Below are 27,233 nucleotides of genomic sequence, written 5' to 3'. Positions count from 1 at the left end.
GATTACAGGTATACAAATGTAAACAAGTTAAAGTTTAAGGGATGTGATGTGAAATCTTAAGATGTTTGTACAATATGTTGGCAAATGAGTGGAAAAACCAGAAGAGTCACGCATTTGCTCTACCATACCATTATAATCCAAGCGAGTGACTTCTATCTGAAGTATTCTGTAGATCAGTGTACGTTTGTGTCCACTTGGTCAACACAAAAGTACACTAAAGAGAAGCAGGGCTTAAACATCCCCTAAGTGATGCTGAATTGGCCTCCTTCTCCCTGATGTGGTTTACAAGGCAGGCTTTTCTTCTTCTTCATAGGCTTTAGTCTCCTTTACACCACATGTCTCTCTTTATTTAGCCCCAACTTCACTCTCACCCAAACAGCACTTAACTCAGGATGCCTTATGTCCCTAACTTATATTGTTTCATGTATTAAAAAAGCTTTTAATGATATGTTGCTGTTTCATTAAAATGTTCTGCCTGCCAGCCTAACTTTGTCACAAAGGGAGAGTCCTTTCTTAACCATCAGACATCGGTTAAATTTACTATCCTCTTGAGTCATTAAGGACAAAAATGTCCACTTCCAAAAAACTTATATAAAAACATAACTAATTAATATTTTTTCTGCTTTTTATACTCAGAAAAACACAAAACACTTATTTTTATATTTGCCATCAAATCAGTCTTGGTTATGACCAAGATTAGCTAAAATAACAATAATAAAATAACTTGAATGCATTATTAGTTTATGTGCAGCATCAGATTTAAAATGTACATTTTACTTCATTAGTGGATAAAAATGTCACATTGACTGCCATTATAACTACATTTTTTTTTAATCTCACAGCCATGACACAATATAGTCATGCAATATTGGGGTTTCATTTTTCAAATCTGTCATTTTTAGTGTTAAACACTAAAGTCAGCCATTTCTCTATATTATAGGGCATATGCATAAAATGTTTATTTCATTAGTTTTTGTGTGTGTCATTGCGCTTAGCAGGCTACTTTAAAGTGTGTGTGTGTGTGTGTGTGTGTGTGTGTGTGTGTGTGTGTGTGTGTGAGAGAGAGAGAGTGTGTACAGCCATATGCACTCTTTCAAGAAAAAAAAAAACATGGGCCCCTTCTCTTACTGTACTTCACTGTAGAGAAAACAACAGTTAGTGAGTTTATGCACCTGGCTGGAGTCCTGTCACAAACTGTTGGAGCTTGGCTGTCTGGTTATTTCATTCCTTTGACAACCAAGGAGCAAGATGAAGAGGTTCTTCTCTGTGGGGTCAGCATGAAAACGTGTCCTGTAACTCCCAGAGAGATGCAGTAAAGTGAAACATCCTCAGAAGGAGAGTCTGATGTGGACTTTGTTGTGGAGAAAGATCTTTCCACTTCCTCTTCTCTCTCTCCTGCCCTTTCCACTGTGAGTACAGAGGGCACAACGGATCCTGCAACAGAAAAGGCTTCAAAAAGTGGGCAGGTCTGGTTTTTTACTAAAGCAGAGATTACCCACTATGTGGCTGCACACAGCCCCAGCCTCCCAACATTAGTTTTAGGAAAAAACTTTCGTAAAATCCTCAAAATGATTGAAGTTTTGTAAAGTGCTGAAATGTATGCATTAAAAAGTTTTTATAGCAGTTTTTTGGATGTGGACATTTTTGTCCTTAATGACTCAAGAGGGCAGTAAATTTTTTTTGCTTTGTTGACCAAACTCTGTGTAGAGAGAGAGACTTTGTTACAAAATATTGTGCCATATGTACTAACACAGACGAAATGATGGCCAGATGAAGAGGAAAAGTTTGCCCAAATGGACAAAAATGTAGTGTGTGCAGTTATAGCTAATACGAGGAGTTGCTACCATGACCTCTGTTGCATTTACTCTTGTAATGCAGTCTCTTTGACAGTTGTGTAAGAACACAAAAAACAGGATTTAATTACTTGTGTAGGTGATTATAACAGTAATGTTAATATGTACACTGCCTTTTTTTATTAGTCCACTACGATATTAAATTTCATATCTTTCAGTGCCAGAAAGTTAGTTCAAACAAACTAAAAATAGATAAAATAGTCAGTCTAAATAAATAAATAAATAATGTATATAAACATGTATTTATGAAATATGATCATTATTGAAAGCATACTACAATCTGGACTCATGTTTACCTTTAGCTGTTTAAGGATGTTTTCTCAAAAGTAAAGGAACCTTAAAAAAAGTAAATCATGACAGTTTCAGAATCTTAATCTCAAGTTCAATTCAGACACAATTATGTCTCACAGGGTAACACAGATGTCACAGTCCATCAAACCAATTGCAAGAAGTTACAAAGAAATGGAAAACAAAATGTGGTATCACACTGAGAGGAGACTAATGATGCAGATGGACACCGACACAGACACTTCAAGGAATCACTGCAATGTGACTAAAAATAAACCTTGGTATTGAGATTGGTTTGGACTTTGAGGTGTGAAAAGGTTCTTTAAAAACATTGTTTGGTCTGTTTACAATAATATAACATTGGAGTATGATTGTCATCTGATTAATCTTCTACATGTCAGTCCATTTGATTGTCTGTTTTTGACACCAGCTGCTGTTCTTTCCTCTTCTTCCTTTAATGAAGCCAGATATCAGAGGTTTGGTCCAGAATTCTGGAATAGACCATACCTCCATGATCCAGCCTCCTTGGGAGGCTTTGTAACATACCATATGGGCTGTTGAGAGATTCAGTTGTATTGATGTCTTGCAAGCCTGCAAGTTAAGAAATGGGTTCTGGAAATATGTGATGGCTAAATCTTGTGTTTTTTTTGTTTTTTTTTCCTTTGGCTTAGTTGGTTGAGATGATCTTTGCTCTCCATCCCCCAACTTTAATTGAGTTTACTGTAGATTTTTACATTGATGACAAAAACTACTTTCAGTATAGGTCAGTGATGTTGCACTCCAAAGTTAGAGCTGTGAGCCAGTAGCCCAGATTTTCATTTTGCCAGGGCCCCTCCTTTTCTTATTCTCTGTCAGCATTTTCGCAAGGTCACCCTGAAGCTCAAGTTTCTGAAAAATGTCTGATATTCATCGCTTTTTTTTTTAAGTTATTAATCCAATCTACTTTGGCTTTTCGTTAACCTTAGTTTGCTAGTGGTCAAGTCAGGTAGTACGTTTTGTTTCTCTGCCGAGTGAGATGTAAGATGTTTGAATGGTGCCATTTATTGATTTTATATCAATCAAACGTGGTAGGACTCAACTGAGCCGGTTAAATAGACTCTAGATTCATGATTCTTGAGTCGTCTTTGATGGCCGGTTATATGAGCTGAATCTTTTTTTCCACCGCTACTGAATATTAATTAAAAATCAATTAAAATTAAATGCTGTTGGATATGTCATTGTTATCATTTAAAAAAAATTAAAGTGACGGGTAAAAATGGGTTACGACGGGATTTTTATGACCTTGTCAGTCAAAATGACAGATAATGAAAAAGTCTAGCGCAACCTCTGATCAAGCGATACACGGCAGCAGTGCCATACGACAAAACATCAAAGCGATATAAAGAAATAACGGACGCAGTGGCGTATCATTTAGCGAAGGACATGCTCCCTATTCTGTCCTGGCAGTTGTGTCCATTACAAAGCACTGTACGAGGCTTGGGTTATAATCAACCAACGAGAAAACTACGTCCTCATAGCGAATTGCACCTGTATGGCTGGTTAAATAGCATATTATTTGGTGTTGTGGGCTTGGATAACAGTTCAGAGCTCTATGATATACGTAGTGGTTATGTAAAGATGAATTATGCTTTTGTGTTACTGTCCTTTCAGCTAGCTAATACTCATATATCAAAAATCGTATGCCTTGCCCTGTAACGTTCTCATAACCAGGGTTTGAAACATGAACAACAACGATTTATTTATTCATTCACATTCATTCATTCATTCATTCAACAACAGGTTTACATTTTCTGCTCGTAGTGTGTCAAACTCCTGTCGCAGGTTGACAGTCCTCCTGAAGTTGACTGTATCTCAGGTTCAGATCATCGTACTCTCTCTTTGGAACTGGGATATCGTCTTCAGCTTTAATATAGAGAAGTGAACAATTAAATTCTTATTATTATTTAAATAAAACACAAACACGTTTGTTTAGCCTAGCAAGCTACGAGGCAAATCTCTGTCGTGATCCTGTCGGAATCCTATAAAACTTTAGTCTGCCGGTGGAATAGTGATCGTACAACCGTATACGCAACAACCAGACATGTTGATGCTAAGACCAGTTTGTAAAAGCTTGCTAACCAGTTGCTACCTCGTGTTTGTCAGTCAGAGCTGCCGGAAAACAATACTACTTCGGTTGCCAAAATGCGCGTGCATATATTATATGATGTCGGCTGAAAAAGGGTCTATACATAACGGTATTTGGTTGCTAGCTTACTAGGTAGCAATACACAGAATGGCTAAACATGTCATGCTAACACACAAGTATTCATACATTAAAATGAACATTTTGTTACTTATTATCTTTAGAAATGTTACGCTGTAACAGTTATGTAACTCTTTCATAACTATCAGTATCTCATTCATTGAACACTTACGGACGTATTTACTCCAAGGATCAAAACGAGGAAACAGCTGTTGCACGCATCTCATCATACTGACGAGTAACTGACAGGTAACGGCTACGTTACAAAGGAATGCATGTAGATGTAGTACCAAATTCTAGCACCAATTGTTACCATAGGAACATAAACGTGACAGAAAAATAACAATTACACAGGAGTCAGAACACTCCCGCTCAGCACAGTTGAGAAGTCTGGGTAGAACAGGTTAAAAAAACCAATCAGTAATTATCGATATCGGCTGATATGAAACACTTATATCGTAGCATTAATTACTCTCTAGTCCTGTGTTCACATTAGCAGCGTAGCAGCTAGCTACACGCCTCAAGCTTCTGATGATATGAAGCATCTAACTACATATCAAAGTTGAGCTGGCTTTTTTTTTTTAAATGCTTCAGAAATGTGGTGACACATCAACCAACCATATGCGTTTGTCTCAACAGAGACAACTAATAACTTTTATACTGAGGACATCCACAATGCTTCACTGCGTGTCTTCTGTAGGGTGGCTGGGAGGTGCAAATCAACATTACAAAATGTGAAACACTTTTACAAAGCTTGAGACAAATTTACATTTTAGAAAACATTTTTACTAGGGGTGGGACTTTAACGTGTTAATTACGATTAATTAATTACAAAAAATTAAGGCGTTAAAAAATTAAGGCGTTTAATCATAGATGGCATTTCAAACAATGAGGAACTTTAGTCAATCCACGATTTCCTGGGACACTGATTACGCTGATGCACACGTCAGAGCTCGGCTAATGGCTACCAAAATGGAGGAATCGGATGAAAGCACCTTGCTAGGACTGATGGAAGGCAAATTTTATTTTAAAAAACTACCTGATGGAGGCCTTGATAAAAGCGGAGTTTTGTGAAAATTGTTTGCATACCACCAAGCACTTGCAAAGCATGTTGCAGTGAGCACAGAAACCGCCGCAGCTGTAAGCGCTAGCAGTCCCGGTCCGAGTACGGACAAGACGTGTCGGCAGCCCAAACTGTTTTTTTGTTTTTTGTTTTGTTTTTTTAACCATTTCAAATCAATACTGTTCTGAAAAAGTATCTAAAGTAACTAAAATGGCACTTTAACTTTAGGTCTGTTCAGTTTTGGCCAGGGTTATTTCTTTTTCTACTGTTTTGAATTGAAATGCAATTAAATGCATTTTTCCAGACATTAAAAGAGCTTGAGTATACAATATTCATGTCTGTGTCTATTGTTTGATTCAGTCGTCCACTAAAATCCATATAAATTTTAAAATGTTGCTTTTTGGGGCAAATATTGTTATGCAGTTAAAATATGATTAGTCGAGATTAATTAATTACAAAGCCTCTAATTAACTAGATTTTTTTTTTTTTTTTTTTAAGAAAAACAAGCAAGGTGCTTACAAGAAAAGGACAAAAACAGTGTAGAACATTGAACAAAATAAACTGTGCTAGTTGTACGTGTTGTGTTGTGTGGGTGGGTGGGTGGGTGAAGAGAAAAAAGTAAATAAATAAATAAATAAATAAATAAATAAAAATAAAAAAAAATAATAAAAAAAATATTTTAAAAAAAACTGAAGAAAGAAAGAAAGAGAGTCCCACCCCACACCCGAAACAAATTTACAAATATCAACCACCAACCGTAAAGGCAATGTACCATCTCCGGCAGGGTTTCCGCTAGAAAAAATTGGCGCCGGACAACGTGACTGGCAAGTTTTAAATTTACCAGACAAATGTTTGAAGTATTGCCTGAGCTTAAAATGGTAAATGATATGCAGGCTATATAAGAATGTTTTCAAATTATGTCAATTTATAATCGTTTTATTGAAAGGGCCATCAACTGACCCACCTAACTTCTACAATAAATATTGCACAAGCCTGTGTTTTTTTAACATGAACATCAAGAAACTGAAGGCCTATTCTCAGATAAAACAATTAGTAAACAAAACACTTCTGAACTGGCTAATACCATTTTAGTAACGTGCCGTGCTGCCAACTTGAAATAAAAAAAGTCTCTTCGCTATATGAGTTTCAAATATATGCAATAAAAACGCTATATAAACAAACAGAAAAAAAATAAAATCTATATTTTTTTAAGTGTGCAGCAGCTGAATTAAAATCAAAAGTGTGAAGTGTCTCTCCTCAACTTGCAATGCGCATTAGTCTTGTGACCTTGTTCCACCCTAGGCGACTTCGCTGCGCTGTTTTGATTCGGTTTTACAGTAGTGGTGTAAAACCCGGATCTTTTGAGGGATTTGGATCATTCTGAGGTCACTGGCTGATATGAGCCGGGTTGTGCGACCCACATGAGTCACTTGACCCAAAATGGCCCGATTGCGAAGGAAAGTGTTTCCAGTACATTCACTCGAGACATAATGAAGCACAGTAAACACATAAGAACGGATTATTACAGTTACCTGTGATTGCCATTTATCACTTGGTTAAGTTTCGCTTCTCTATCGTGCGTAAGTCAGTGAGCGGCTGTCAAGTTGGGTAGTACGTTTTGTTTCTCTGCCGAGTGAGATGTAAGATGTTTGAATGGTGCCGTTTATTGATCATATATCAATCAAATGTGGTAGGACTCAACTGAGCCGGTAAATAGATGTCTAGATCCATGATTCTTGAGTAGACAACAACTCGTATTGGCCGCTCCCGTTACCACTTCCTGGTCAACCCTGGAGTTGGTACATTCCCTTTCCGGTTGATGGTTGATATTTGTAGATCTGTTTCGGGAATTGTAAAAGTGTTTTGCCAATTGTAAATTTGTTTCGGTGTTTGTAAAAGTGTTTCGTGTCTTTTTAATTTGTTTTCTTTTAATTTGTTTTACGTAAAAATGTTTTCTAAAATGTAAACTTGTCTCAAGCTATGTAAAAGTGTTTCACATTTTGTAATGTTGGTTTAGACCTCCTGGCCACCGTACTTCTTTTTCCATTTCACTCTTCATACTTCTGAATATCAGTGAAATTGATATTCAGAAGTACACTACCAGTCAAAAGTTTTAGAACACCCTAATTTTTCCAGTTATTTGTTGCAATTCAAGTCGTGCAAGTCTAATGAATGGCTTTAAATAGTACAAAGGTAAGTACTGAACTGCCGGAGGTTAAAAAAAAAAGGTTTGCTTACCCAAAACTGAAAAATAATGTACATTTCAGAATTATACAAAAAGGCCTCTTTCAGGGAAAACGAAGTGGGTTAACAATTTAAAGCTGTTCTGCAGCAATGAAGGTTGAATCAGCCTTGAAAGCTGGTGCTACTAATTCCTACAGGTGTTCCAACTTTTCTTGGTTACTTACAACCCCCTCTGTCTGCATAAAAGCAGTGTTGGAACACACTATGGTACCAGACCCTCATGAGCATCAGGTGAACAGTATTGTACTGCAGAAAGTGGTGTGTTGCTACAAAAATGGCGAGAAAAAGGCAATTAACAATGGAAGAGAGACAGACCATCATAACACTTAAAAATGTAGGTCTTTCCTACAGGGAAAATGCAAAGAAAGTCAAGGTGTCAATGAGTACAGTTTTCTTCACCATCAAAAGGCACTCAGAAACTGGGGGAAACTCTGACAGGAAGAGGTCTGGCAGACCCAAAGCCACAACTGAATCAGAGGACAAGTTTCTGAGAGTTAACTGCTTGTGATAGGCGGCTCACAGGACAATAGCTTCAAGCACAGCTTAATAGTGGTCGTAGTAAGCAAATCTCAGTTTCAGCTGTGAAGAGAAGACTTCGAGCAGCAGGTTTGACAGGACGAGTTGCAGCAAGAAAGCCATTGCTAAGATGTCAGAATAAGACAAAGAGGCTCGTCTGGGCCATGAAACACCGCCATTGGACTACTGAAGACTGGAAGAAGGTATTATGGACTGATGAATCAAAATTTCAAATCTTCAGTTCATCACGCAGGATCTTTGTACGCTGTCGAGTAGGCGGGAGGATGGTTCCACAGTGTGTGACATCAACTGTCAAACATGGAGGAGGAAGTGTGATGGTCTGGGGCTGTTTTGCTGGATCCAGGGTCGGTGACTTGTACAGAGTGAGAGGCACCCTGAACCAAAACAGCTACCACATCATTCTGCAGCGCCATGCAATACCCTCTGGTATGCGCCTAGTTGGTCAGAGGTTCATCCTACAGCAAGATAATGACCCAAAACACAAGTCCAAGCTATGCCAGAACTACCTCAGGAAAAAAGAACAAGATGGCAAGCTTGAAAACATGGAGTGGCCAGCACAGTCTCCAGACTTAAACCCCATCGAGCTGGTTTGGGATGAACTGGACAGAAGAGTGAAAGCCAAGCAACCTACAAGTGCCACACATTTATGGGAACTTGTGCAACAGAACTTTCTGAAGAATATTTGATTTCTATTGTAGAAAGAATGCCACAATTGTGTTCAGCTGTTATATCTGCCAAAGGTGGCTACTTTGATGAGTCAGTAGTTTAGAATACATTTTGGTCTATAAATTGATTCCATGATTTCTTTTTCAACTCAAATTGCCTATTTGTTCTATGCTTTCATTTCAGAGTGCAATGAGACACTACACTGAATAATTTTCAGTAAAAAACTGGAAAAAGTGTGGTGTTCCAAAACTTTTGACCGGTAGTGTATGATGCTTATTCAAGCTTACATTTCATTTCATTTCAACCTTTTCTGTTTTTTGTCCTCACAGAGCCACCATAGAGGAAGTGGAGGGGGATGTGTGTGAGTTGGAATCCAAGCTTGACAAAGTGAGTACCACCAGGGTTTCCCATACAGTGTTAATACTATAGTGGCCCGCCAGGGTCTAATATACTCGCCATGCCATGGTCTCGTAACAAATCAGAAATATTTTTGCATGTTTCAAACAATGTTGTGCTTGCATTGTTTCTCCTATTGCCACAGAAAGCAGCTCTGAATCATGTTGTTACTGAATTCCAAGTGTGTTCACACCATCACATCCTCATCCTCATCCTCAAATCATAATTAATAGCACTGCTATCTGCTAGCATGCAGAGCAGCTCTCTCTGTATAAGTTAACATAAACAAAGATCATGAGCTTATGTTGATAGTGTGTAATCTTTGAAGTAAGAATTTCTTGTTGATGTTGCAGGCAACTAAAGGCAGCTCCAGAGCATTGAGGTTAGGCAGACTGCTGGTGAAAGAATTAAAATCTGAAGATTAGGCCTCCGTCAGTTAGAATAGTCATAATGTTGATGAATAAATGCATTCTCTTTGTATCTTACTGTAAGCTAAAAATTATGTAATTTGCGGGAACTATGGGAATGGCTCCTGCATGACCTCATCAGAAGCTCAAATCACATTACACCAACCATAATATGTTTTTGCACCTGTGGCATCTATGCCAGCAGAGTCTGATACTGATCCTCTATAAAATAGGCTGGCATAGCTCTAATTGCTAGTTTTGTCATTCAAAATGTGTCCGTGTCCCAGATTGCCAGACATTCTTGTAAAGAAGAAAACTGACCCCAGCAACATTTAACAAGTGGTATGCGACACTCTGAGGAGAGCTTGCACCAAGGACAGAATGTGCCATGGTTGGTGCTGTAACATCCAGCCTATAACACAGTCACAGGCTAGTAGGATCAGAGACAAATCTCTGTCCCTCACTCTGGCCAGGGAAGAATGAAGGCCACTTGGGGAAAAGCATAAAGAAGAGTCATCAGCCACTAGTGCGCTAGTGCATCCACCCCCGTGCAGATAAATGCAGAGACCATGTAGAGAAAAAAACAGGGGACACTTGGCATTCTCCATTTAGTCAAATGGTCCATGGATGCCGAACCACTGCTGAAGTCCCTTCACCACCTCGCAGTGAAGCCTCCATTCTGCATACAGCGGGTTTTCCTGGGATAGCAGAGATTCAGTATGCCTGAAATATGAGTTACCCTTAGTGGCTGGAGGTGCACACTGCTCCAGATTATGACGGAGGACTTGTCTGTCACCAGGACATGATGAATCCTTAACCACATCAATTCTCAACCAAACAGTTTATACCAAAGAGGCATCATTTCTTGCTGACACGATCCCTACAGTAATGCCCTACGCCAGGAAGTCTTCCACTGGCAAAGAGCTACTGAGTAATGCGTCGAAGCCCTCACCCGAAGGGTGGGGAGGATTCAGTGCGCCGAAGCCCTCCCCACGAAGGGTGGGGAGGATTCCGACTGAGGGAGACTACCCATTGCTTGAAGCCTTTCATCTAAAGGTGACTGAGGTGATTGGCCACCAGCAAGGAGGCCATCAGGCCCAACAGCCTCTGACATTGTTTGAGAGTAGCCATGTTGCCTCTCTGAAACAGTGCCAGACTTGCCTGCATAGTCTCTAATGTCACTGTGGACAAAAAAGCCTTGGCTTGAAGAGAGTCCAGAGTAAAATCTATTAAAAGTGATACACTAAGTGTGCGTTAACATGCGCTTTCCAACAACTATTTAAAAACTCATGCTCACCAGGTGTCATGTGAGGACATCCATGTGACATCTTGAACCTTGAACCCTACAGGTCGGGTTATGGCAGGCAATATTGATTTGTTTTCTCAACATATCTTTTTTTCTGTGTTTAATTTTGTGTTTAATAACAGTAAATAATTCCTGCCTTTTGGATTCTTTCTTATGAGTGGTGCCATGGTTTTACATTGCAGTTTATCTCTTGTGTTCATATGACCTAAGCCAACCAGACAGTGTAAATCGGCATTTGTATGTTGTCCTGCAAAAAAAACAGAATTGTAAGTATGTTCACGAGCAGAGAGTGAGACCTCAAGATTGGAAGGACCCAGTTCATTGTTCCTGGACTTACAGTCGTACAGAGTCCCACCCTCCTCCTCACCCCACCTCTGTGACTCAACTTCGGCCTCACTTCCCTTCTTGCTGTGGAGAGGAAGGATCTGCTAGAGAGTGGGTGTGTGTTGTGTGCGTAATTATGGCTGTAATAGAGTGTGTATTTTTTGAATGTGTACGTGTTGACTTTGGTGGAGTCTTGTCTAAAGAGAGCAGTGTTCAACTTTTTGTGGAGCTTCCTACAGTAACTTCCTGACCAGTACAGGCAAAGCCCGTTAATTTAAAAGTAAATGAACTTTTAACACTATGTAAATTACATCACATCTCTAACATTTAAGTTCCAGTTGGTTTTGTGACACGTAGTTACTGGTGGCAACAACAAATGTGGTTCAGTGTTACAGGTAACAAACTATTGAAAATTTAATAAAGAAATCTCACAGTAATTGGCACTATTGGCCTTTCATCCGTCAATTTGTGGACAACTGTGATTTGATTTTATTCTGCACATGACATGAGCCTGTGAAGGTGTGAATGGAGTTGGTTACTTTGCTGAGATGTTGGAGGTGTGCAGCATGTCTCCTGCAGTTTTTCATCTAACGTCTCTCTGTGGCTGCTCCGTCTTCGTCCATTACTCTCTGCAGTATTTCAAACTCATCTTCTGAATGCCTAATATGACCATTGTCCATTTTTGTAGATGCATATTTCAGCAAGCGCTAAGGTTTCTGACAAAACTCATGTTCTTGTGAACATTTCTTCAATGTGAAGTGCCAGCAGTAGCATTAGCAGCAATTTCTGAATCCATCTGCAATAACCCGATGACAACTTCTAATTTTGCATTCATATCCTCATATCTGTTTTTAGAGATTATATTAGAAGTAAATTAGTAGAGCTTTTTTTCCAGGAATGTCACCAAATAAGCTCAGTTACCAGCGTAACTGAGCTTATTGCTTATTTGGCAATATACACCGATCAGACATAACATGACCATAGCATGGACCATCTTGTGACAATGCAATGTTCTGCTGGAGAAACATTTCATTTGTTTGGATGTCCCACCCACCTAGACCAGACCAGGCACCTCCACCCCATAGCAATGACACTCCGTGATGGCTGCAGCCATCCCCAGCAGGATGTTGGGGTGTTGACCAGTCCTCCAAATTCCCTAGATCCCAAACTGATGAAGTATCTGTGGGATGCACTGGAACAAGTCTGATCCACAGAGGGGGTTGTATTAATTGAATTTAAATTGTGTTGCCTTACCAAAAATGGTATAAAAACCAAATGGTGCTCCCACTGCAGAAGTAGTTTGATGACAAAAAAATCCTAAATATTTTACTTTTAAAGTTACCCTTTGCTTTCTCACTTTTACCTATTTATTTAATGATTTTTCACTTGCTAATCATTGAATGAAGTTACTTAGAATTGCTTTTTTAGTAGAGGTATTTAGCTGCTCTAAGCAGATGGAGAATGGCCAGAGTTTGTTGTGAGCTTATGTAACCTGGAAATCTCTTTACCCGCAGTGAGTCAGAAGGGAAAAAGGGGGCTGTTGTTAATTGCCAAGAAACACCAAGCATCCTGTATTTGAGTGTTAGCTCTCCATCTCCAGGTTACACCAATTCTATTGTTTGCAGTAAACCTTAGCAGTTTTAGTTATAATGAAATGACAATCATTGGTTACAGATTCTATTCACTGAAGCGTCCTTTCCTAATGCATTTCTTAATTCCTCACATTTCCCTTCTAAATATTTACTTTTGCTTCCTTCTTTCTCTAGTTGGTGAAGTTATGTATTGGGATGATTGATGCAGGAAAAGCCTACAATGCAGCCAACAAGCAGTTTGTCAGCGGGATCCGGGAGCTTGCCCAGCAGTCTACCAAAGATGAGGTCATTGAGGTACACACAAAATAATCTTGTTTGATCTGATCTATAAAAATCTTCAGTTTCTTTACAGTCCTTCCTCTCTAGTTTGCAGACACTACATTGTTTTCTGTATTGAGCAAAATGTTTTATCCTTGTTGCTGTTACCAAACTAATCAGAGTTAAAAATGAGTGTTAGTACAACCTCGTACTGTCCATTGGGTCTTGCAGTGGCCAGATGTTTTGTTTTCTCATATGAATTCTGCATGCCTGGGCAAGCACTTCCTCTCTGCCTTTGTGTATTTTGTTCACTGCCTCTCCCTAAGGGTTTGAAGTTCACCACTGCATGTATTTGGAGAGAATTACTTGACCAAAGATTTCTTTCCCAAAGTGCAATTGTTTCCTAGCTACCCAACTTTTAGCTATACCTGAAGTGTCTGTGGACTGATCCCATCTCATATGTGTAACTTTGTTTTCAAGTAGGCCTAGCTGTCATTACTCACAGCTTTTATTATTATAAGAGTACATGGACACATTCTCTCTCTACTTGCCTTCATGTCTGCCCTCCTTTTCTCTTCACAGTCCAGTCTCACAAAGTTTGCAGAGAGCCTGCAGGAGATGATCAACTACCACACGGTATGCTGTCACTGCTTGTGAAACCGGATGTGTTGTCATTATTTTTTCAATTTGACAGCTGAGTGATGACAAAACCCAGATGGGCTGATGGTCCAGAACAGCTCTTTAACTGTCAGAGCTTATATTTATTGCTGGGAAAGAGAACAGCAGACTAGACAGTGGAGACACATCAGTGAGAGGAAGAATAGTTTTTAGAGGCTTACCCTGAAATTGTCCTTTTGTGTTTGAATGTGCATAAAGTGGCTCTAAGAAGCAGCTTCCAGGTGAATAAAATGTGATGCAAAGTGTGCGTGAAAACGTGCCTGCCTTTGCCTCCATAAAAGTGATTAAACTAAACCTCATTGGGTTAAATGAAAAAGAATCCCATTGTCTTTTTTCATTTAACCACGATTGAGATGTCAGCAAAACTTTGGGATGTATTTATGCCTTTATACATAAAAAACTAAACAAAAACTTTTTTCCAGCAAACAAGTCCACAGCGCGGTTACAGTCTCATAAATTTTTTTCCCAGCTTCCCATGTGGTGGAGTGTTGGAAACTATTTGTTAGAATAAATCTCTAATCGCAGTTTGCATTCCAAACATCGCAGAACTTTTATCAGTGCACGATTTCCTTGTACAGGTACACCGATTATACTGACGCACACGTCAGAGCTCGGCTAACCATAGACATATAAACAATATATATGTATATATGTCTATGTCTATGTGGCTAACGGCTACCAAAATGGAGGAATCGGATGAAAGCACGTTGCTAGGACTGATGAATTTTTGTGGAAATTGTGCAAAATAAAAGAGTTTGCAAACTTTGCATACCACCGAAGCACTTCAACCCTAAGGTACCGTCTAAGACCGGGCTATTCAATTGGCGGCCCCCGGCCCTTACAGTGTAGTGTTGTTATTACATATGGATAGTCTAATACAGCCCATGACTATGGCTAATTGTACATTCTCTCGTGCAGTAGGAGATGGTATGCACACGTTTAAGTCGGACCTATATTTTGAGGGATTGCACATGACCAATCAAAGTCACCGTTCGCAGTTCGTGCATGAGTGCAACGCTCTGAGCGCTGACTGTATATACGCCTGGCTCTGACCGCTCTGACTTCTTTCTTTCAAGCACGAAGGTTGGCTAACAAGACAAAATATCTCTCTCTACTTTCAAAAGAAATTTGTTCAGTAGTTGTGGAGGAATGTTCTGCTTTCTATTGTTTTATATTAATTTATACAGTTTTAAGTTAAGCAGGAGAGGTTTCTGTTTAAGAATGATATTTATTCTGTTAATTTTGTTATTTTGTATTAAAAATATTGGCCCTGCCAACTAGGTGTCCCTTATTTATTTTTCAGGGAGTTGGCAACCCTTTGTGCATATGTTGTTCTGCATTTACAAAATAGAATACACTTGACTCCTTCAGTATGTTGTTGTAATTTCTTTATTTGTTACCGTGATTACTTTTATTCTCTGGCCCCTTAGTTTGCCTCAGTTTCATGAGCTGGCCCCAATTCTCAATCAATTGAATAGCCCTGGTCTAAGAGCTGTTAGCGCTAGCAGTCCCAGTCTGAGTACGGACAAGACATGTCGGTAGCCCAAACTTTTTTTCCCCCTACCATTTAAAGTCAATACTGTCATATACTGATAAATATACTGCCGGCTGGGCCTTTCTGTGGGGAGTTTGCATGTTCTCCCTGTGTCTGCGTGGGTTCTCTACGGGTACTCCAGCTTCCTCCCACCGTCCAAAGACATGCTCATTAGGTTAATTGGTGATTCTAAATTGGCTGTAGGTGTGAGTGTGAGTGTGCATGGTGGTCTGTCTCTGTGTTAGCCGTGCGACCTGTCCAGGGTGTACCCCCACCTCTTGCCCGATGACAGCTGGGATAGGCTCCAGCAGACCCCCGCGACCCTTAACAGGAATAAGCGGGTATAGAAGATGAATTAATGATGAATGAAATGCTATTGAATTGCATTATTATCATTTTAAAAAATTAAAGTGACGGGTAAAAATAGATTATGACGGGATTTTTATGACCCTGTCAGTCAAAATGACAGACAATGAAAAAGTCTAGCGCAACCTCTGATGTCAGCCAAAGGATTCCTCCGCAGACACTTTGCCTCCTTTCAGACCACGTCCGACCCACATATGCCTCTGCGTCTTACTCAGGGGTGACTTTGCCATGGCATGGACCCCTTTATAATCGCTTGCGATCATCTAGTTTATGATGTGTTTGTCATTGTCTTGACAGCTAGAGCACAAGAAACCATTCAAAGCCTCAATAAGTTACATTGCGGTGTATTTGCGGGGTACATTGCATCACCTTTGAATTGAGGGAATCGTGGTTGTTTTTGTTGTTGTTTTGTTTGTTTTTTAGGGGTCCATGCAAACAAAGTTGCACGTCCATTTCCGCCTGCCATTTTTTTCCCACCATTTTGAAAAAATTGCACCTCAAAGCAAAATCAGCTCCTCCTAGCCTGTTCATCTGTTCATCACTAAACTTGGCATGCGTAATTTATGGACAAAGATAATGTAAAGTTAATGGCTAATTCATTTTTACAGCGTGGCACAGTATAACTCCAAAACTCATATTTTGTGAAGTATATAATCAAACTTCTTATCATTGATAATAATATGATTCTGTACAAGCACACCAACTTTTGTGACCCTTAGTCTCTAGGGGGCGCTACAAAAGCAACATTTCAATATCTCAAAACCTGCAATAGGTTACTTCATGAAATTTGGCATACACAATCTGTAACATATTGTGTAGACGCCCATCAAGTTGCGTGACATTATGTCTACAGGGGGCGCTACAGGTGACATGGAAACATTTCATATGACTTTATGAAATTTAGCGACCGTCATTGTAATATGCTTGCGTACAATCATGCCAAGTTTCGTGACATTCGGGCTGTAGGGGGCGCTACAACGACTGCATTTTTATATTTCACAAACCAACACAGTAAACTGCTTGAAAATTGACAGTAATAATCTGTGGATGACTCCTTACAAGCCCACAAAGTTTCGTGCAGTACGGTCTATAGGGGGCGCTACTGGTGACTTATGCCTCTGTGTCCTGCTCGGGGACGACTTCGGCACGGGGACGACTTCGGCACGGCATGGACCCCTTTATGATTACCTGCGATCATCTTCTAGTTAATTATTTTTTTCTTCCAGGTTTCACTTAATGAGACCCATCTCCCCAAGTTTCAATGAAGAGAGCATTACCCAGGTTATTTTCTGCAGCTGCATGAACGTCTTGTTGCTGGATGGCAAGAGTAGCTAGGGTGGCGGCATTAAAGCGCAGATAAAGCAGACTACATTGTTTGCAAATTAAAATGTCAGGGTCAAGAAGCACAGGAAGGGACTGATGTTACAAGAGCACTCCAAAGAGACAAAATTTCCCTTGCTGGTTAGTTGTACAGTAGCTCTAGATTTTTATTGTGAACCACATTTTAAAAACAATGAATGAAATGAGGACAAAGTTTTACATTAAAACCATTTCAGTGACTGGCTTTGACGAGACACCTGGGGAAGTCATGTGATTTAGAACCCTCCCTACGCCTGTGTTTCGTGTGGCACATTCTATGTGATGAGACTGTATTGATCCCAGGGGAGAATTTATAAACTATCTGGTATCGGTATTTAAATCGGTTAGTGAAGATTAGATATTGTATGTCCTGTTGACTAGTTTAAGAGTTGCAGTGTGGGCAGACTATAATGACTCAACAGCAGTCTTTCTTCCCCAAGTTCTCCTATTGGCTTATTAGACTAGTCCCCAGCAGCCACAGGCCTTCGACTGTTACTCATCCGTCATGGAGACTGTGGTCATATCAGCTGACTGCTGCAAGGGTTTTTGCCACTCAGCGATCTTTCAGCACATGATCCTCTCACAGCGCTCACTCTGTTTGTCACTGGTAGCCTCTCCCAGCACACTGCCTATATTGTCTAGTATGACTATAAAATTGCATTGAAGCCTTATTTAGTTTGTGTGGCTTTTTGCTTAGTATTTTTTTAAGGAAGCATGCAGGTTAATGAGGGTATGACTCAAGCCGCAATAAGCGAATCACGTCATTTCTCGTGTTTATGTCTTTTTGCGGGGAGTTTACGAAGTCAGCTTGTTTGTGTAAATTTAGCTGCTTAATTGCACCCTGTGATCTTGACAAAAATCCTGCTCAACAGAGACACTGAATACTTGCAAATTATGCTGTGCCTTGAAAAGGAAGTATATTTATCAGCTTTTTTTTTCTTAGTCAAAATCCTTAAAATGGTTTAATGCTTGAATTGTCTTACTATTTTTTCCAAATACGTAATCATTTGTCTTTCTTCACAGATATTATTCGATCAAGCCCAGCGATCAATCAAGACCCAGCTTCAAACGTTTATCAAAGAGTGAGTATTATTTTGTTAGAGATGAATAAAATCATTATACATCTGTTAAACTTGCACCTTCAAAGCATGGCTTTAATTTAGATTTTAGTATAGAAGCTGGAGGCTGAATAGTATTTCTGTTTAAACGTGAACCTCATATCTTTCTGTTACAAATCTCTTATCAAACCTCCACGCCTTAACGCCTGTGATTGGTCCTTGTTCACGTGACTCAGCAGCTGGGCAAGTGCAGAAAGTTTTCCCTGTGATCCGGCTCATTCACTTCATCTACACAGATGTCTCTATGTTCTGTGTTGCAGTGATTTTAGTGAAACTAACTGTTGGTCCACATTTATAAACTTCAGTTCCAACATGAGCTTCTCAGTTCCACTCGCTACTTTTTCACAGAGTGAAACTCAACACACCTGACCAGTCGCTGTCTAGTGTTTCATTGGTACAATTACATAACGATATGAACTCACCAGCGCACAGGTAATAATGATGGTTTCGATGGCGTAACCCCCTACGCCGTATCTATGCCGTCAGCGTGCTGCAGTTCTCACAATTTCTCAGCATGTTGTAGCACTTAAATATGACTTCATCTCACACAGGCCAAAAGCACGATAGAACAAATGTGAGTCATAGAATTAGAAGACTTTCTCAATAGCAGGGTCAAGTAGTTTAGACAAAATGGATGCCCCCGGAACCAAGATTCATGAAATCACCTTTAACCTTTGTGTGTTCCTGCTGTCCATTTGTGCTTGTTGTCCTTCGTTTGTGAAAACCTGCAAAGGTTAAAAAAAAAAAAAAAAAAAGCGCTGTTTGTGTTTCAGGCCTCAGCAAGTGGCTCCTGACTTAATTTCCCCAGTTATATACCCCCATAATTTGCCTATGTACCTAATTAGGACTGATATTATTGTATTTATGTTAGGGATGCAACAATAAAGTTGGGGGGTAGTTGCTGGTATTTTGGTATTCCATACTTGTAGTATACTAGTAGTGTGTTAGCAACACATATAAAACAATGTTCGCAAACGTTTTTTGTTTACCGTTTCTCTTCCTCGCAATTATACTCAATGCAGAAGCCAAAATGTCTGCACACTGCAGATTTCCAAGTGCTTATTCATATTACTGCCTATCTTCACTGCCATGTTGAAGTAATGTGTAAAATCTGACACCAGTATTGGCAACGTCCCCCAGAAAAAAAATATAAATCATGGATACTATGTCTTGTAGATGTAAAAATGAAAATACTTCCATTAGCAAACGAGTTAAACCGTGGATGGTGTACCGAACTCTTCAATATTATACTGAGAATTGTGGTATCCCTAGTTTATAATAATAAACCTGTTTCTCTCTCTGCCTTTTCTTCCTTTCCAGTGACCTACGTAAATTCAAAGAAGCCAAGAAACAATTTGACAAAGTGAGCGAGGAAAAGGAGGCAGCGCTTATCAAAAATGCTCAAGCTCCCCGCAACAAGCAGCATGAGGTGGAGGAGGCCACCAACATCCTCACTGCCACACGCAAGTGTTTCCGGCATATTGTCCTTGACTACGTCTTACAGGTACTACAACTCTTATGAATGAATATTGTAATACATTTAAGCTGTCGGTTCATTTTTTATTGTTGCAGAAATGAAAACTTTTTACACTACTTGCAGTCATCAAAAATGAAACAGTCTTGTTTTAGGGCAGAACTTTCCAACTGCAGTGTGTTCCAGAAAGTGATAAAAATGAGACAATGAGCAATAGATTGCTGACATGCAGCCTTAACCGCAGAAACTTATAAAAAGCTTCCTGCTTTCATGTTGGAAATTTTTTGAGCCACCATTTATTTGGTTATAGACCAGTGCAGATATTAAGCTGCATCGAGTTTAAAATGCTAATGTAGCACAGTGAAGAATGAACCACAGCTGTGTTTGATTATACTACATCTGAAGTAAATATTTGCTAAGACCTAATAGTAAGGAGTGGCATATTAATTTTATAAGCACTTGCAATAGATAAATTTTACAACAGCTGGTGCACACATAGAAGACATCAGGGTTTCCCATACATTGTAAATTCTATGGCGGATCACAAGGGTCTAATTTACTCCGCCATGGTCTCATAACGAATCAGAAATATTTTTGCACGGCTCAAACAACGTTGTGCTTGTGTTTTGTTTTTCCTATTCCTCCCAAAATCATCTCTCACCATTACTTACATCGGCTCTCCTTCCCTTCACTCCCCAAAGTTAGCTGAAGTTCTTTAAAAGTGAAGTAATTCATATTTTTAGGCAGAGTCATTTAAAATTATACAGAAGAGGAAGTTACCGAGAGGAGGAAGCGTCCAGTAGAAGAACTTAACAGTTGTTTAGTACAAAAAACCTACAGATCTAGAAGTACTCCACTAATGCTAGTCCATGGTGGCCGGCATCTCAAGAAAAAACTAGGCAGATGTAAGCAGTTCATTATCTTATGTTGTCTTATTGGATGCTTGATTGCAAAAAATGATCTGTGTATAATGGATGTGAGGTGACAAAACTTTATTTTTTTTAACCAAAAAACTGTCTTGTACTCTGACCTTTCACATTGGAATGTGTTCATGTATCATTGAATACCTCAGCATGCTTTGCCTCACAATTAGCTGGGGTATAGAGACCCAGAAGGTTTCAATAATGGTTTGTTGGTCTTCTCCACTGACTCTAATAAATGAGGCCGGGCTGTGAGACATTAGTTGAGTTTTCATCTTGCCTTTTTATGTGCTCATAGGAAATCTATAAGCTAGCAGCTAGCTCAGCTGATTTAAATCGGTCTCCTTCAAAGTTTCACATTCAAGTAACACTGTCAGCATTTTCAACAAATGCACTGAACTTCTGCAGCTTTGCTTGTAGGTAACATATGAGACATTTGACATATTTTATAACTTTATTTTTTTATTCTTTGGGCATTGTTTTTGTGGCATTTTTGCCTAATTATACAGTGCACAGTTTATAGTGACATACAACATGGTAGAGGGAGTTGGACATATATGAGAAAGGCTGTAAGCCAGACTTAAATTCATGTCATTTTAGGAATGGACCTTTTCTCTTTTACCAATATGTGCCACATAGAGCAGGATCATAAAATTTTAAACTTCAGGGTTTGCCTCACTGACTGTGGAGTCCAGAAAAAAACATGATGTAATTGAAGTAAAATGAAAAATATGTTCTGCAGTAAATGCAGCTCCTACTTGCATGGAATTACCACAATTTGACAACGAATTATGCGACTACTTGCTCGGACAGTTTGCTTGTGGCTGTTGTGTTGACACCACATTGCAGTGTGCCACTTAAATAACCATTGACTAGAGGTGTTAATCCAGATGTTGTTTGTGTTGCTACAGAAAATGGCCTCACAACCTGCGACCATGAAATTATTGCTGCCCACAAAAAGATTTAAAAGAGATTTTTGGTCCATGCCGTGGCCAAGTCGTCCCCGAGTGGGACGCAGAGGCATAAATCACAGTTACCGCCCCCTATAGACCGTATTGCACCAAACTTGGTGGGCTTCTAAGGAGTCATCCACAGATTATTATTGTCAAATTTCAAGCAAGGTAACTGGTGGTTTGTGAGATATAAACAGAGGTGGACAGAGTACACACCTTCACTACTTGAGTAAAAGTACAGATACTCCTTGTCAAATATTACTCCAATACAAGTAAAAGTAGCTTAGTCAAAATATTACTTAAGTAAAGTACTAAAGTATTTGCTTAAAAAAATACTTAAGTAAAAGTATTTAAAAAGTATCTCAGGAAATACAGGAAAGGAAAGTAGCTTTATTGTCATTATACAATCCACTCTACAATCCACAGCCTCACTCTTTCTCTTGCAGGTCAGCTGCGGTCAGTTCAGTATATTTTTGCATCTGACATCCATGCTTTCTCTACATAAAAAAAAGATAGAAAATATGAACTGAAAATCTTCAGTTAAATAGGCAGTACAATAACTTATATTGACGGATAAACAACTTATTGGCTAGTTTACTTTACTTATATCATGCATCACAGCCAAACATGAGCCAGATAACCCACATCAAAGACACACATCACTAACGTACGCGCGCGCACCCACCCAGTCTCTCTCTCTCTCTCTCTCTCTCACACACACACTCACTCACTACAAGCTCATACAATTACGTTTAAAATGTTCATCAGCAATTTAACAAACATTAAGCTAGCTAACGTCAGTAGCTACTTTACATACCGCGACGTGCTTTTTCAGGTTGGAAGACGAGTTCTTGTAGGCCGTGATATAATTTGGTCGCGGTAAGCACAACAAACATTTAAACTGAAACAAATCACTTTTTGTGGCAAAAATCTCAAACGTGGGTTTGAGATAAGGCCACGGGTGCTCGGTGGGAGTTTCTCCAGGTGTTTCTCCAGTTTCTTCCTCCATTGTATGGATTGTATGGCATGACGTACAGGTACGACAACACGACTAAGACAAACCATATGTGAATCAGCAGAAACAGTTTATTTTCTCAGAATTTTGAAAAAAAAATGAAAAAAATAATCAGCTGACGTAAGCTCAAAAGTAGCGAGTAACGAGAGCATCATCAGAAATGTAGTGGAGTAAAAAGTACAATATTTGTCCTTCAAATGTAGTGGAGTGAAAGTAAAAGTATCCCCCCAAAATAATACTCAAGTAAAGTACAGATACTCAAAAACTGTACTTAAGTACAGTACTCAAGTAAATTTACTTCGTTACTGTCCACCACTGGATATAAACATGTAGTCGTTGTAGCGCCTCCTACAGCCCGAATTTCATGAAACTTGCCATGATTGTACGCAAGCATATTATAATGAGGGTTGCTAAGTTGAAATGTTTCCATGTCACCTATAGCGCCCCCTGTTGATGTAATGTCACGCAACTTGATGGTCGTCTACACAATATGTTACAGATTGTGTATGCCAATTTCATCAAGTTAGTTATTGCAGTTTTTGAGATATGGAAATGTTGCTTTTGTAGCGCCCCCTAGGACCAAGAATCACAAAAGTAGGGGTGCTTGTACAGAATCATATTATTATCAATGATCTGAAGTTTTATTAAGTTAGGCTATATACTTAACAAAATATTAGCTTTGGAGTTGTACTGTGCCACGCCATAAAAATTAATTAGCCATTAACTTTGTAATCAATAACCTTGCTAAAGTTCTTTTGAGAACTTTTCATTATGTTTGTCCATAAATGATACATGCCAAGTTTGGTGAGAACTGGATGAACGTGCTAGGAGGAGTTGATTTTGCTTTGAGGTGCAATTTTTTCAAAATGGCGGAAAAAATGGCAGGCAGAAATGGGCGTGGCCTAGTCCATTGGTTCATTAGAACCAGTGCTATCTAAGGAATCAGAGGGAGAAAGAATTTTGTTTCTACAGCACACGGTTCTCGAGATATGAGGCAAAACGTGAATTGGCTTATTATAGCGCCACCTAGCTGCAGGCATGTGTATTGGAACCTGCAACTTCATTTGCATGGATCCCTAATAATAAGAAGAAGAAAAATCGCGCAAAATCAATACTGATCCTGCAACTTTGTTTGCATGGACCCCTCATGAAATCTATATTCTTTTTTGTCTCTTTTTATTTAGATTTTACAGAAAGAAGAATTTTCACATAGTGGTACAGCACAGTGTGAACAATAGTGCCAACAATTCTTCTAAACCCATCACAATCTTCCACCCAATGAAATCTATATTCTTGACCAAAACATATACACTGCCTGGCCAAAAAAAAAAAAAAGCCACCTGGATTTAACTAACCAAAGAGGTACGAGCCCCCTGTTTGATAATTACTGCATGGGTGATTATCTTTCAGCTGGCAACAAGTTATTTAACCCCAACTGATGCAATGAGTAGCTTCTCATTTCTTAAACAACCATGTCGAAATACACATCCTGTGGTCGTGGGAAAGATGTTAGTCTGTTAGAGAAGGGTCAAATCATTGACATGCCTGGTTAAGAACTGTTCAACGCATTATTAAAAACTGGAAGGATAGTGGGGGACCATTGTCTTCGAGGAAGAAATGTGGTCGAAAAAAAACCTTGATTTTCGGTAAAATCAAATCAAAGAAAAACAACAGTAGAACTCAGGGCTATGTTTAATAGTGAAAGTAAGAGCATTTTCACACGTATGATGAGAAGGGAACTCAAGGGAGTGGGACTGAACAGCTCTGTAGCCTTAAGAAAACTGCTAATCAGTGAGGCTAACTGGAAAAAAAGGCTTTAATTTGCTAGGGAGCATAAAGATTGGACTCTGGAGCAATGGAAGAAGGTCATGTGGTCTGATGAGTCCAGATTTACCCTGTTCTAGAGTGATGGGGGCATCAGGGTAAGAAGAGAGGCAGATGAAGGGATGCACCCATCATGCCTAGTGCCTACTGTACAAGCCTGTGGGGGTAGTGCTATAATCTGGGGTTGCTGCAGTTGCTCGGTCTAGGTTCAGCAACATTATGTGTCCAAAGAATGAGGTCAGCTGAATATACTGAATGACCAAGTTATTCCATGAATGGATTTTTTCTTCTCTGATGGCACGGGCATATTCCAAGATGACATTGCCAGGATTCATGGGGCTCAAATTGTGAAAGAGTGGTTCACGGACCATGAGACATCATTGTCACACATGGATTGGCCACCACAGAGTCCAGACCTTAACCCCAGTGACAATCTTTAGGATGTGCTGCAGTGGTCAGAATCTCCCATCATCAATACAAGATCTTGGTGAACAATGAATGCAACACTGGATGGAAATAAATCTTGTGACATGCAGAAGCTAATCAAAACAATGCCACAGCGAATGTGTGCCATAATCAAAGCTAAAAGCGGTCCAATGACCTTTTTTTTTTGGTGGCGACTTTTTTTTTCGGCCAGGCAGTGTATGTTGTAGCGTCTCATACAAAGGAAGATGCAGAGTCTTTTCTGCAAGGTAACTGAGGCTTGAACACAGGCTACTATCGGCCATATTCCACACCAACGCCATAAACACCATCAGTCTGACACTTCTTTTTTTTTTTTATAAAGGAGTTTTTTTTTGGGGGGGGGGCTTTTTTGTTGCCTTTATTATAGAGACAGCTGAAGATAGACAGGAAAGGGGGGCAGAGAGAGAGGGGATAACACGCAGCAAAGAGCCACAGGTCGGACTCGAACCCTGGGCTGCTGCAGCAAGGACTCAGCCTCGGCACATGGGTCGCCAGCTCTACCCACTGAGCTATCCCGGCGACCCCAGTCTGACACTTCTAACGTGCAGCTCTCACTCGCTCAACACACTCTACAGCCACTAACAACTAACTAACTAACCCGAAGTTGCTGACCTGAAAGTGCCGGGCACAGCCTTTCCCCAGCTGGGACAGGCTAGCTAGCTGCAGGATTAGGCGGCCTTTCCTCACAATATCAAGATTTTCCTGGAAAGTCCGCTGTGAAAATGTCTTTCTAAGAAGATCTGATCGATAATAAGATTGATAACAGAAATTCATATAGGATACAGATAACGGTAGGAAACGATACTCTGGACTGTTAATCTCACATTGTTTTATGAAAAGTAAAGTCGTATTGGCCCCAGTTGGTAAAACAGTCAGGGGAAAAGTGTTTTGAACACAACTGCAAGCTTGTGAGCCTTTGCAGCCAAGCACAGAGCAACTTATATGTCAGGACGGCTTCATTGTTGATGTGTATCCAATGCTTGCTGAAACAAAATGTGGCTTGGCTTCGCTAGCATCGTGGCTACCTGTGTATTTGAATGAAGGAGGCTGTCTGAAGCCGTGTAGGGACCACTGACTGACAGGGCAGAGCGAGCTAGTTACGTTACAAATGAGTCAAATTTGAAACGGTTCGCTGCAGGACACATTGTCACTCTCAGACCACTCTCAACAAACTGACTGCATGGCTTTTTATCAGCTTTTCTGAGCTGGCATACATGTCACACACACTACTAAATGTAGAAAAAGTGCAAAACATGATATTTTCATCCTATGTACCCTTTTTTGACCACTAGACTCAGGTTAACATTAATTTAGAAGCTGTCTTACCTTCGCTTTTAGCCGAATGCATCATTAAGCACAGCAGTTATTGGTTAAACTGGGTAAAACTGGGTAACTTCACATCCAGCACCCGGTCCCTCAGCACTGGCGCCCCCCAGGGATGCGTTCTCTCCTCACTGCTCTTCCCCATTTACGCTACTGACTGCACCTCAAGGGACCCTTCTGTGAAACTCCTGAAGTTTGCAGATGACACCACCATCATTGGACTCATCTGGGACGGCGACGAGTCTACATACAGAAGGGAAGTGGAACAGCTGGTCCACTGGTGCAGTCAGAACCACCTGGAGCTAACCCCGCTCAAAACTGTGGAGATGACAGTGGACTTCAGGAAGAGACCCCCATCAACCCCTCCTCTCACAATCCTCAACAGGACAGTCCCTACAGTAGACTCATTCAGGTTCATAGGGTCCACAATTTCACGGGACCTGAAGTGGACCTCCCACATGGAATCTGTAAGGAAGAAGGCCCAGCAGAGGCTGTACTTTCTGCGTCAGCTCAGGAAGTTCAACCTGCCTCAGGAGCTGCTGATCATCTTTTACACTGCAATAGTCCAGTCTGTCCTGACTACGTCCATCACTGTCTGGTTTGGATCCGCCACCAGGCATGACAGGGACAGACTGCAGAGAACAGTCAGGTCTGCAGAGAGAATCATTGGTACCGACCTTCCCTCCATCCAGGACCTGTACCGGTCCAGGGTCAGGAAGCGGGCCAGTCAAATCTCCACAGACCCCTCACACCCTGGTCACAATCTGTTCAGACTTCTCCCCTCAGGCCGGCGTTACAGAGCACTGTACGCCAAAACCACCCGCCACAAGGACAGTTTCTTCCCCCGGGCTGTCACTCTGATGAACTCTGAGCAGTCACAGAGTGTGAGACTATTCACATGAACAATAAACCATAACTCTGCACTATTGTATATAGTCACTGTACAAAACCCTGGTTTGGTGTATATATCTGCTCTTATCCTATATTTTATGTGTACAGATTGAGAGTTATTTTGTTTTATTTTATTT

General features: G+C 40.1%; 1 protein-coding gene across 2 annotated transcripts in view; it reads left to right on the top strand.

Annotated features, from left to right (window-relative positions):
• The window catches only part of LOC311491003 (arf-GAP with coiled-coil, ANK repeat and PH domain-containing protein 2-like), a 70,614-nt gene that overhangs the window by 10,667 nt on the left and 32,714 nt on the right, over nucleotides 1-27,233 (top strand). Inside the window, exons 2-6 of one of the 2 annotated variants that reach the window (XM_084548836.1) lie at nucleotides 9,223-9,280; nucleotides 13,093-13,212; nucleotides 13,759-13,812; nucleotides 18,137-18,195; nucleotides 19,552-19,735. In XM_084548836.1, coding sequence (XP_084404962.1) covers nucleotides 9,223-9,280; nucleotides 13,093-13,212; nucleotides 13,759-13,812; nucleotides 18,137-18,195; nucleotides 19,552-19,735 — 475 coding nt within the window. Of the gene's footprint in view, nucleotides 1-9,222; nucleotides 9,281-9,913; nucleotides 10,753-13,092; nucleotides 13,213-13,758; nucleotides 13,813-18,136; nucleotides 18,196-19,551; nucleotides 19,736-27,233 lie in introns of those variants that run through there. The other variant, XM_084548835.1, reaches the window with a different exon arrangement.

Source organism: Chelon labrosus (genome assembly GCF_963514085.1).
Source record: "Chelon labrosus genome assembly, chromosome: 7".
Lineage (NCBI taxonomy): Eukaryota > Metazoa > Chordata > Actinopteri > Mugiliformes > Mugilidae > Chelon > Chelon labrosus.
The sequence above is the reverse complement of the archived record's forward strand: the minus strand, read 5'-3'. Positions and strand labels throughout refer to the sequence as shown.